At 32.9% G+C, this 13,490-nt stretch overlaps 1 protein-coding gene across 10 annotated transcripts in view; it reads left to right on the top strand.

Moving 5' to 3' along the window:
* Window positions 1-13,490, top strand: part of LOC129906876 (uncharacterized) — a 564,039-nt gene that overhangs the window by 309,618 nt on the left and 240,931 nt on the right. The window contains exon 7 of one of the 10 annotated variants that reach the window (XM_055982841.1): window positions 2,490-2,596. The exons of the other annotated variants lie outside the window; for them this stretch is intronic. Coding sequence (XP_055838816.1) covers window positions 2,490-2,493 — 4 coding nt within the window. The 3' untranslated portion in view covers window positions 2,494-2,596. Of the gene's footprint in view, window positions 1-2,489; window positions 2,597-13,490 lie in introns of those variants that run through there. 10 annotated transcript variants of the gene reach the window in all.

Here is a 13,490-nt window from a genome sequence, read left to right as displayed (position 1 = left end):
GAGTTGGAAAATTCATACATTAAGAAATAAAAATTTTGACGCAATTATAGGACAGAATTTGTTGAGTCCCCTCAAGGCTTTAATTAATTAAGAAAATTATTCTATCACAATTAATAATAAAACCACTTTTTTCATTTTTGCTTGCCCTTATGAAAATCCCAAATTGAAAGAAATAATCTATAAATACATTAATAATTGCGATAAATGTAATTTGGCGAAGTATGATAGGCATCCACTGAAACCTGAGTTTCAAATTTCAGAAACACCGAAAAAACCAAACGAGATTATTCATGGAGATTTGTTTATATCACAAAAGGAAGTCTTTCTCACAACAATAGATACATTTAGCAAACATTTGATGGCAACTAAAATAAATGATAGAAATTATATGACTTTTATAACAGCTTTCCGTCAAAGATTTGCAGTATTAGGTAAACCTGATAAAATTATATTAGATAATGAATTTAATTCTTTAAATTTACGAAATTTTTTTAGAGAAGAAGATATTCTTGTTCATTTCTCATCTCCTAGATCTCATACTGGCAACTCAGTTGTAGAAAGAGCCCATGGAACTCTGAATGAACACATAAGACTTTTTAAATTGCAAGACAGAAATTTGACCCCTGAAGAAATAATTTTAAGATCTGTTGAAATATATAACCGAACAATACACTCGACAACACAGTTTAGACCAATATAATACAGTAAAATAAGGAGAAAAAAGGGGTAAATCTCGGAATGAATGTTAGTAGAAATTTTTTTTGCTCAATATCTTCCTTTTGCCATTCTATAACATATCTCAAAAGTCTAGAAAAATCTCATGTCCGCTTGTCGCGATTTCAAGGTCAAATCGCGAAATGGAGATTTTCAAAACTAGCAAAAATAGGCTATGGTATTATATACACATATGATACATGATTTCAAGGTATTTTTTAATGATGATTCCAAAAAATCTAAAATCAAGACAATCTGACGTCTCTGGAAAAAGTTATACCTGTTTTTCATCTGTCAACTCATATTATTATAACAGTTGCAAACTTACTGCCGAAAAACCCTTAAAAGTTATGATAGATGAACCAAATTTTGCATGAAGATTTTAGAATCCATCATTATTAAAAATCAAAACAATCCATTACGAAAAATATATATACCTACGAAATAATGGTATTTTTTGATGGAGGGGCAAATTTTAGGATATGCACTAAAGAAGATTCTTGTTCATCTTAGGAATAAGTGCTAATAGGCTAATTTTTTCATTTTAATCTTTGTTTGGATATTCTTTAACTACCCTCAAAAATCTAAAAAAATCTCATGTCCGGAAGTCCCAATTTTCTTGGTTTGAAGATAAGTTGCAGATTTAAAAAAATTGAAAAACTACACTTCAGATATTTGTGTCAGATCAACATGAATAAGGTGCATTACTTTTCAGGGATGGTCAGGTTGACTTGTTTGTGAGTTTTGTTGGAATAAGTGTTAAAAAATACCTTTAAATCATGTCGCTTATGTTGGTATACATATAAAAATTTAAACTTTTCTTATTAATTTTTTAAAATCTGCACCTTATTTTCAAACCAAGAAAATTAGGACTTGCGGACATGAGATTTTTTTAGATTTTTGAGGGTAGTTAAAGAATATCCAAACAAAGATTAAAATGAAAAAATTAGCCTATTAGCACTTTTTCCTAAGATGAACAAGAATCTTCTTTAGTGCATATCCCAAAATTTGCCGCTCCATCAAAAAATACCATTATTTCGTAGGTATATATATTTTTTGTAATGGATTGTTTTGATTTTTAATAATGATGGATTCTAAAATCTTCATGCAAAATTTGGTTCATCTACCATAACTTTTAAGGGTTTTTCGGCAGTGAGTTTGCAACTGTTATAATAATATGAGTTGACAGATGAAAAACAGGTATAACTTTTTCCAGAGACGTCAGATTGTCTTGATTTTAGATTTTTTGGAATCAGCATTAAAAAATACTTTGAAATCATGTATCATATGTGTATATAATACCATAGCCTATTTTTGCTAGTTTTGAAAATCTCCATTTCGCGATTTGACCTTGAAATCGCGACAAGCGGACATGAGATTTTTCTAGACTTTTGAGATATGTTATAGAATGGCAAAAGGAAGATATTGAGCAAAAAAAATTTCTACTAACATTCATTCCGAGGTTAAACCCTTATTTGACTGGATTAATAGACTTTATCACAAATAAAATAAATCCAAATCAATATCCAAACATTTATGAAAAAACAAAAAAAAAAAGAAAGAAAAACTAATAAATAAACTAAATAAAAAGCGTTGTAAAGTTGAGCTTCAAAATAAAGAGGGGATTTTAGTAGAAAACCCAGACATTGTAAGACATAAGGAGCAACCTAAGTACAAGAAAATCCCAACGTCATTTAGTAATGGAAAATTATTAGACAATAAGAATAGAAATGTCCATCCTAGTAGAATTAAAAGAAATTATAAATTCTTTGCAGATAATAATGGTTCTAACGATGTTGCTCGTGCTAATTAACCCGACCAAAGGAGCGATACGAATTGAGAAACTAGACACTAATTCGGGTTTCTCAATGATAAAACAGGAAGAAATTAACGTGATCGAGCGCTATCAAAAACTTGTTCATGTTATTGACGTAGAACAACTAAAAGAAACTATTATCAGGGTGGAGAACAATATAAAAGAAAGTTTTGGTGGTATGAAAGATGCTGTCTACTACAATCAACTACAAATATCACTCAATGGGTTGAAACATAAAGTTCAGTCCATATTGCCTCACAGACAAAAAAGAGGATTACTAAACATTGGCGGCAATGTTTTAAATTGGGTTTTTGGAGTGATGAATAACGACGACAGAGAAGATATCGAAAAACATTTACGTTCAGTAGACGAGAACAACCACAATGATATCACGAACCTTAATTCTCAGACTAAAATCAATCTGAAAATGCAAGAAAATCTTAAAATTATTACAGATTCTGTGGTTTCAAGTCAAAAATTAATGTCCGAACTTTATAATGCTGTAACAGAAATGGACAAATCCATCCTGAAACAACTGCATTTTATGCAAATCTTGACTGACCTGAGAATTTTAGGGATGAGGTTGAAAAGGTTCAGGATAACATCATGCCGGCAAAACAGGGAACTATGAGTAGATCGTTTTTAACAGATGAGGAAATAGATTTCTATAACATAGACTTTAATAAACTTCAACAAATTAGTTGTCACCTTGGATATGTTAAGAACACTTTGTTCTTTGTTCTTTTAATCCCGGTTTTCAGCCAGGAAGAATTTACTCAATATAAATTAATACCAGTTCCGAACAATGTTCATGAAGAATTAGTTTTAGAACAAACAGATATTATAATGTCGAAAAATTCCGTTTTTTTTAAAAATGATGAAAACTACATCAAGCAAATGAAATCTCCCAATACCTGTATAATAAATCTCATAAAAAACAACTATGAAAACTGTAAAAGTAAAATCAATAGACAATTTCAAACAATCGAATTAGAATTAGGAACGATATTATTAAAAAACGCTAATAATGTTACACTTGAAAATAACTGCAATTTTATGAAGTATCAATTATACGGAAATGTGCTAATAACTTTTAATAATTGTACAGTCAACATTTCTAACGTGCAATATGCCAATAATGTAAAAGAAATAAAGCAAAGAATAATAGTTCCAAATTATAATGAAATAAAAAATGTAAATAAAGAAATTGAATTGCACGAAATACATTTAAGCCAAATAGAAAATACAAAAGAAATCAAAGAAATTAAATTTTTAAGCTAAAAGCAAGAGATAGTCAAAATTGAATTCTTTCATTTTTAAACCGATAAGTTGTCTTGCGCGATGAGCTTGCCTGGCGCCAATCCTTTTTTATGGAAAAACCTATGTACAAACAATATTTAGAATGCAGATACCTAAGTTCATCTTATTCTTTATACCACCAAACAACCACTCGACAGAGCGAGTGCGAGAGATCATGTAGAAACAAAATAGAAGATAATAAAGAGAGAGATACAACTAGCGCCAGCGGAATTTGTTTGAACTACAAATTTCAATACATACGCATTCCATGAATTTCTGAGGAAAAAAATGGAAAGTAGACTCTTTTTCAAAAATTAATTGTAAGAAAACTATTATAGCAATTCTTGTTTTCTAACTTGATATTGATAGAAAAAATAATGAAAAAAAAAAAATATAACAAAAAATCTAAAAATTCTGGTTTCTTAGTACAGTTTATTGTTTTTGGGACTCCTTTAAAAGCGATTGGAGGGTTACAAAATAATATTTTCCAACAAAATATAGCTTTACTCCATTGTCAATAAACTAAGCTTTTAAATAAAATAAAAATCAAAATCATACTTTGAAAAACAATAAAATTAAACCACTTTGTTTTAAAAAAGTTAAGAAAAAATGACTTTTTAACATTTTTTTGTTGTTTAAGCCCTTAAAACTTAATATAAATTTCTTAAACTAATCAATGTGTTAGTATTAGAGTTGTAGAGAGGTACTTATTTCTTTTTATTTCGATGAATTTTATTAATAATTGCAGAAGTTACACATGTTCAAACATTGTAACATAAGGAAAAATAGCTTCAGTTTCGATTAATTTTTTTCTATGAAAAATACATTTTTAGTTTTTCAAAATAGTTTTACTCCGTAGATTCAACCTCAATCCAAAACAGAAATAAAAAAAATAAAAAATTTAGTCTAACTAAGAAACAAACCAATGTCTTTCAGGTCGTTCTAAAACAACGAAAATTTGATCATGTTTTGTTATCTCTTAATAACAAGTGCACAAATTTGGAAATTGTGGGGATGAAGATATTTAGCCTTGTTTATTATCTAAATAATAAAATTTATTTCATTCAATTATCTTTAAAAATGTGAAAGTTATTCACCGATTTGTAAACGATAACCCGATTTTTACATGGTCCACTCAGCCTTAATCAGATATTAATATACTATCAAAATGTAAATGGACTTCGGACAAAGACCAACAAGATCTATAAAAATGCAAACAATCTTCCTCACGACGTCATTATACTGACTGAAACTTGGCTGAATAATTCTATTCTCGACTCTGAGCTTTTGGATACCTCCTATGAAGTCCTTAGACGTGATCGTCACCATTTGGACGATTCCAACACTGTAGGAGGTGGAATACTTTTTGCAATCAAAAATTAACTTATTGGATGCGTGATCAACGACTTTAGATCAGATAATATTGAAGCTTTGGGTATGAAAATTCAACTTGACTCTGGAAATTTATTCATTATAGCAGCTTACATTCCTCCGAATTCTAATACAGAAATTTATGAAAAATTGAATGACTGCATAGAAAGTATCTATGTGCTTTTGGAACCTGAAGATGAAATTTTAATTGTAGGTGACTTTAACATACCAAACCTTGATTGGGTTAAAATTGATGACGATAACTTCTACGTTCCCGTAAATGCCTCGAGCTCAACTGAATTTCATTAATTGATGGTATGTCGTGGACTAAGCCAGTTTAACGGAGTGACTAATAGTTTAGGAAGAACACTAGACTTAATATTTTTCTATGATACCGTTAGCGCCGAAACTGCAGTCATTGCCTCGACTTTTAATTGACGAAGATCGACATCATCCCGCATTGGATATTGCGCTTAATCTAAACTTGTCTTCTCCTCACCAAAACTCTATTAACGAACTGGAATTTAATTTTAGTAAATGTAATTATATAGAACTTTTTAATTTATTATGTACCATCAACTGGAATCAATTATTTTCTTATTGCAATATTAATGATATGTCTAACCTTTTTTATAATACACTCTTTGATTGTTTTTGTAAGACAATTCCACTTAATAGAGGACGTGGCAGATCTAATGTTCCACCATGGTTTGATTTACATCATAAAAACTTAAAAAATAAAAGAAACAAAGCCTGGGTAAAATATAATAGTACAAGAACCGATGAAGATCTTGAAACATTCTTAAATATAAAACTATTTGCAGAGCACTCAAATACTTTATACGAAAATTACATCTATAAAATTGAACCTGATTTTAAATCAAATCCTGATAATTTTTGGAAATTTGTTAATTGTAAGAAAAAAAATAGCGGCTACCCAAACTCTATGAAAAATTCATCGTCAACTAGTTATGAACCCGAGACAATCTCAAATATGTTTGCAAGCTTCTTTAAAGAAGCTTTCGAAGATTTAAACTCAGAGAACCCTTCTTACTTTACTTCTGCTTAGGTGAATTTCCCTAACTTAAATTCTATTAATTTTGAAATAAGCGAAGATACCGTAGCACAAAGTATATTAAAACTGGATGAGTGTTTCTCTTTAATAAGTCTTTAGAAAGTTTTCTTTTTCCTAATATATGGAAAAGTGCATTCATTATTCCTGTGCACAAGAAAGGTCCTGAAAACGAAATAATGAACTACCGACCTATAGCTAAATTATCTGTGATACCAAAACTGTTTGAATCAATTGTATGTAATGTACTTTACTTTCACTGTACGTCAATTATTTGTGATCAACAACATGAATTCGTCAAAAAAAAGTCTACCGTTACTAATTTATTTAACTTCACGTCCTTTTGTTTAGATGTTTTTGAAAAACGTGGGCAAGTCGATTGTGTATTCTTCACTGACTTTAGTAAAGCCTTTGACAAACTGTGTCATAAAACATTAATCTTAAAAGTAAGCAATCTTGGATTTAATAATAGTTTTTTTAAATTGGATATCCTCGTATCTAAAAAATAGGCTTGTTTAACTTTTAATTTTCGTTTATGTTCTTAAAAGTAAGCAATCTTGGATTTAATAATAGTTTTTTAAATTGGATATCCTCGTATCTTAAAAACAGGCTTGTTTAACTTTTAATTTTCGTTCATGTTCTAAAACTTCAACATTTTGAAAATCATCTTAATCAAGAGATTTCAGTATCACACAACAATTTCTTTTTTAAGTTCTGAGTTCTTGGGGGGGTGGGGGGGGTCATGACCCCGTGACCTCCCTTCCCCCTTGTATACGCTGTTCGCAGCTTATATCGAGGCTGTCAATGTCTCTGATGCTGTTTGGACAGTTTCTGATCGTTTGCGAGAGAGTCGTCCCAGTTCGTCGCTCTCGGTTCTCTGTACGTTAAGGGGTAATATCACCTTGTAAACCACGAAATCGAGCGTCATTTTCATTAGCGTATAAAACAAAGAAGAAATATTATTTTCTTTTGGTGTTTGTTTAGTTTAATTAAGTATATTAATAGGTAACAGAATAGGCTAATGTAAAATTTTTTAATGATGTGAAATTTTTTAAATGGCGGTGTAGTCCAGGATGATAGTAAAATCCTGTGCTCCCATCGGGCGACCAACTAACTCCTACAGTTTTTAACCGATTGGGCTGAAATTTTGTGTGGAGCTTAAAAATACTATTCTCTAGTGAAGTACGTATTTTTTTGAAATATTGAAATTTAACGATTTTATGGTCTTTTTTCAACGAATTTTGTTTTTTGGAATGAAATAATTTTTTTCAAACTAATGCTATTTCTTTAAAAATTAATATTTTTTTGAAATATTGAAATTTAACGATTTTATGGTCTTTTTTCAACGAATTTTGTGTTTTGGAATGAAATAATTTTTTTCAAACTAATGCCATTTCTTTAAAAATTAATATTTCAAAAAAATCCTACTACTACTCCCATGCTTTAAAATTTCAAGATAATTTTTAAAAATGAGTTCTAAAAGGTACTCATCACTTTTGTTTATGTTGGAGCTACCCCACACGGTGTGGTCGGCATTCGCATCACAACTAACGATGATTTACCGGCCTGTTCTGCCGCAGTAGTCGATTAGATCCTGCAGTGGTTTAAAGCTGAGGTCGGCAGAATCTCCTGCTAGGTAGGCTGAGCATATGACAGCTTCTGACAGCTTCTGGCCTGCCCTGTGAGGTGTGCAGGATGATAGCTGTTACCATATCCTTGTTGGTGTGCTGTGGAATAGGAATGGTTGTTATAGATTTATTTATCATTATGCAAGCTCTATTTCTACCTTCACTATAAGAATCATAAATTAGCTCACCTGATAGGCCTTTTATCTGGTCTTTCAGTATGTAAGGCTCCTGGGTAAAGGTTATATCGAGGTGTTCCTTATTAAATCTTTGGCTTAGTACTGCCGATGCCGAGGCAGCCTTCGCGTGTTGCAGATTTTTTTTGGATATACCTCAATCCCATGATTATATTGATCGGGTTTACTAGCAGGAGCGCCAACATCAGTTTAAGGTGCAATGGTAGAGTTATCCCTAGGGGTCTAATCGGTCTGAGATAAGTTTCAGACGTCTTAGATTTCCTGGGGTTGGAAACCTTTACCGTTGACCCACTGATTACAGGAGCATCTTTGTTGGCTTCCTGTGGTGTTACAAGGCCCTTAGAGCTATCGCCCTTGTTGTTCTCTAGTGTGCCAGTGTTTTTCTGCCATGAACTTCCCTTTATCCTAATTTGGATTTAAGAGAAGTTCAAGAACAGTTTGCACTTGGACTTCAGAATGTATTCCTTGGATTTCTCATCGACGGAGAAAGTTGACGATCCTGGTACTCTCCAGCCTTTGGTGTTTAAATCAGTGTTTCGTTACCAAGCCGATTTATAAATATGTCCTTGGTGAGGTTTTCGTCTTCCGGGACAAATGTGACGCAAACGTGTTGCTTGAGTATATCGTTACCCTGAACCAGACGGAGTTTTGCGTCCTTCCATGGCTTTATTTTCTCTGCTTTAGACATGAGCCATTTCTTGGTATCTGTGTCGTGGCAGTAAATGAAAGCATTTGTCTCTGTCCGAGACGGCCACAAACTTAATTTCTGGACAGTTTTTATGTTTTGTCCATCTCTTCCAGAACTCTCTTTCTGACAAGTTTGGTTTCACACTCAATAAGTGTTTGCAATGGATGGAGCAGATGCATAATCGCGACCTTACATTGGGCTGTGGCATCCCGATAGGAGCCCCCTGATGTGCTTGGTCGTGGTTGATCATTATCTTTTCCAAAGTTGGAACCAATTTTGGCGACACTTATGGGTTTTTCATTGCTAGTGCTTGGGCTGAATCTGATCTTCCCGTTAGCACGATGCTTCTTCGAGGCTGCTCCTGCAGGGGAGTTGTAAGCTGAACGTTCCCTTTTGCGCTTGTTTGTTGCCTACACTGATATGCCCGCCTTCGTATCTTCTAGTACTTTAGTGTATCTAGCTTTTTCCCTGCGCCTTGCTTCTTCGGGCTCAATGCCGTCTCTGATCTGCGCAGCTATACGTCGCCTCTGAGCCCCAGTGAAATAATCTTTCTGCTGAGGTTTGTTGACGTGGTCGTTTCCCTCAATCATAGAGCTTGGACCTTGTGGTTCCTGAGCATCTAGATTGCCCTTTGCATTGGAAACGGGCACGGTTCCTGTATATGGGGGTGGTTCGATTAACTCTATCGAGGTAACTCTATGCGAGGTCGCCCGATATCGCACAGGGACAGTGCGTTCGCCATACATATGTTTTGTTCCCTGCACCATTCAGTCCTCGGCACGTATTCCAACTATCTTGAATTGAAATTTTTTTTAGAGGAGGGTAAGGGAAGGTGAGTTGAGTAGGGAAAAGAGGAAGGGGGAGGGAAGGAGGGAGGGAGGGGAGGGGATGGCTGCGTCTTAGCTTCGTATCTCTTCATAGATAATGTTTAGTCCGAAGATTCATTGACATCTACTAAACTTTTGCACCGCGTCAAGGTGTACAGCCGCGCAATTTTATAAAAAATTTACTTAATTTGGACAGTTAAACATTTAAAATCAACGGTTAGACTTACAAATACATGCTATAGGTACCTCTTCGGTGTGAAAACAAAAATTCACACCTCAAAATTGACTCTCCCGTGGCCAAAATTTGTTGTGAAAACTAATAAGATAGTGAAAACTAAACAGTTTAAAATTTTGTTCCGCTTCTTGTAAAAGAATCAAACATTTTTATTGTACTTTAAAAATCAGTTGAAGGGAAAAGCATGTTTTTTTTTAGGAAATACGCATGTAATTCACGGTGGGAGGGGGGCTGTATTATGGGCATGCCGAAACCGCGGCCGCTCTACATTTGCCACCTGAGTGAACAAGTGAAAAGCTATTCGTTTCACTTATTCTCAGAACGGTGCGTTGTTTATTTTTTCATTTTTTTAATTTCATGATTCTTTGTTTGAAATCTTGTAGTTAGGTATAATTTGTTTTTTTTTTTTTTTGAAATAAAATCGAATACAGGTGAAAATAAGTTCGAAAGTATCTTTTTACTTTAGGAAACAGAGTCAATTACCAAAATTCGGATTTAAATGGGAAAAATCCATTTACCATTTTTTTTAAATAAAAAAAAAAAAAACAAAAATTATCTTATTTTGTTGTAAATCTTTTATGTAAAAATTTATAAACCTTTTTTGTAAAAATTATTATTATTTATATAACTCCTTATTATGTAAAAATTATTTTATTTATTGTAAGTTTATTCATTTTGTTAAATTTGTTTTTGGATACTTTATCATAAGATTTTATCTTGTAGTAGTCTTTGGAAATAAATATACCTTTGCATTGAAGTAACTGCATAGTTTTCTTTTTAAATACACAAAAGTGGCGACAAGGATGGGATCACTGTGAATTTTATGTTAATTGCAAATGGCCGATTCATCAGAAGATGAATGTCATATAGGTTGATTACCTCTGCTTTACCTATATTAAACATCTCATAAACATCATGTATTTGTATTAAGTTAACTTTTATGACTTCTCAATAAAAGAACACTTCAGTCTTTACTTAATCATTGCCCACTTGACATGGTGTCAGAAGTGGCTTAAACTTTTAATTTAAGAAAAAAGTTCATAAAATAAAATGCCTGAAATTAATCCTCAAAATGAAACTGCGAGTGCAGCTAATTACAAGAAGCCACCAAAGCCGCTCCAAATATCCGGTGGAAACCTATAATTGGCATGGAAAAATTGGATTCAGCTTTACAAATGGTTTGAGATTGCTGCACAATTAAACAAAAAAACCAGAAACAATTCAAGTGGCAACTTTTATGTCATGCATAGGCATAGGAGCAGATGCAGCAAATATCTATAATTCTTTTTCCTTCAAAGATGCCGGAAAAGACAAAGTAGAGCCTTTATTTAAAAAATTTGAGGAGCATTTTTCTCCTAGAGTAAGTTTAACATTTGAAAGGTACACATTCAATATGCTTACTCAGAAGAATTCTTCACAAAAATAAAAAATCAATCGAAAAAACTGTGCATTTGAAAATCTTGAAGACTTATTATTGAGGGACAAAATAGTAACGGGCATAAGAAACGATAGTCTGCCTGAAAAATTATTAGCTGAAGATGACATCAAATTTGATCAAGCTATAAAGGTATGTTGAGCAAGCAAGATAGCCTCACAGCAATTGCACAGCAGCAGCCGATGCAATAAAAAGGTATGCCCCACACTATCACATAAAATCATCAAAATCGATATCTTCATTCACCTACACATGCAAATGTTGTGGAACAGATCATGCCAAAAATAAGTGCACAGCATACAAACAAAAATGCCAAAACTGTAAAAGAACTGGCCATTTTACCGACCTGTGCTTTCAGCGAAGAAAAAAGTTCGACAAGTAAAAAGTATACACACTACATGAAAGCACAAGATCTGATGATGAAAGTGACAATACTAGTGACGATTCAAGCGTTCTATTTGTGCTATCTCTCATAAAATCAGAAACAAATAAAAACGAAACAAAAAATTGATACGAGGAAATAAAAATAGAAGAAAAAAAAATCAAAGTCAAGCTCGACACCGCCGCGCAGTGCAACGTGCTTCCAGTCAGTTTGATAAGCAAATCAAATTCATTTTTATTTCATTTTCATTTATTACGTATTTTTATATACTAACACAGTAAGATAAATCTTATAAAATAGTGCAAGTTTGTGAATAATATAATGCATGGAATATAAAAACATTATTGTACATGTTTAGTCCTTTATTATGGACAGTTAAATTGAAAAGAATAATATAATATTAATAATAAATAGATGTAAACCTAGATGGCAAGAAATAGATAAGGAAAAAAAAAAAGATAGACTATTAAAGGTTAAGTTAGTTGCTTTGTTGTTTTAAAAATTCCATTAGTTCGTTGTGAAAATGATTGATGCTACTTATTTTTCTCAGAGAAGATGGGAGTGAGTTCCAGAGTCGGATGGCGGCGATGAAAAATTGTCGTTCAGATGTCAGGCAGTTGAATCTAGGGAGTATTAAATAGATCGCACGGTTTGATTTCGCGAAGCGAAGAATCTCGAAAAGATAATTTGGTTCGCGTGATTGAATTATGTTATAAAGCATTTTAAGGGTTCAAAATTGAAGGAAATTTTCAAATGACATATCAAGAAGGCTCATACTCAAGTGCGAAACATTATCATAATTTCTAAGTCCGTAGATATAACGAATGGTGCTTTTGAAAGCGACTTTTAGTTTTTGTTTACAAAACGAATCACAGTTTAGGAAAATTTCACAACCCTGAGTAAATACGGGTATTATTAGGGTTTTTGCCAGCATAAATCGTGTATTTATTGGGGTGTATTGTTGGAAAGTCCAAAGAGTGCGGAGAATTCCATAAGTTTTTCCGAAAATAGAGTAAATATGATTGTTCCATGTTAGCGTTCGGTTAAAGATCATTCCTAAATTCTTAGCTGTGCTTACGAATTCTAGTGCAATTTGTTTAATGTAATTGGTGGGAAGTAGGTTAAATCCAAGGGTTTTTTCGAAATTACCAAACATTTGCATTTATTGGGATTGAGACTTAAGCCGTTGCTACTTGACCAACCAAAAATCAAACCAAGCTCCTCATTAATTGTGAATACGCAATTCTCAATTAGGCCGAGTGAACAGCTTTTGTATATTTGGATGTCATCGGCATAAAAGTGCCTAGATGATTGTAAAATGATGGACGCGATTTCATTTATATATAGGGAGAAGAGGAGTGGTGCCAGTATGGATCCTTGGGGAACACCTCGGGGAACAGGAAGGAAACTTGAATAATTACCAGCAAGATACACAGCTTGCATTCTGCCACCTAAGTAGGATGCAATTAGTTTGATTACATCAGAAGACAGATTGAAGGAGAACTGTAGTTTTCTTAGAAGAAGAGAATGATTGACCATGTCAAAGGCTTTCGAAAAGTCTAGAAGGACCAAAAAGGTAACATCGTTGTCGTCAAGACTTTTCCTGATATCCTCGACCACTTTCATAAGCGCAGTAGTGCAACTGTGTTTGGGTCGAAATCCCGACTGAATGTCAACTAACAGTTTATTCCTCATAATATACTCGTTTAATTGTTTTTGCATTACTCTTTCGCAAACTTTAGAAAGGAAGGGGAGAATAGAGATCGGTCTGAATTCATTACATACTGCATTTTTAGGAATGGGTATAATTTTGGCCATTTCCATTGACT

Source organism: Episyrphus balteatus, chromosome 1 (genome assembly GCF_945859705.1).
Source record: "Episyrphus balteatus chromosome 1, idEpiBalt1.1, whole genome shotgun sequence".
Classification (NCBI taxonomy): Eukaryota; Metazoa; Arthropoda; class Insecta; order Diptera; family Syrphidae; genus Episyrphus; species Episyrphus balteatus.
Note: the sequence above shows the minus strand (reverse complement) of the source record. Positions and strands in the feature narration are given on the sequence as shown.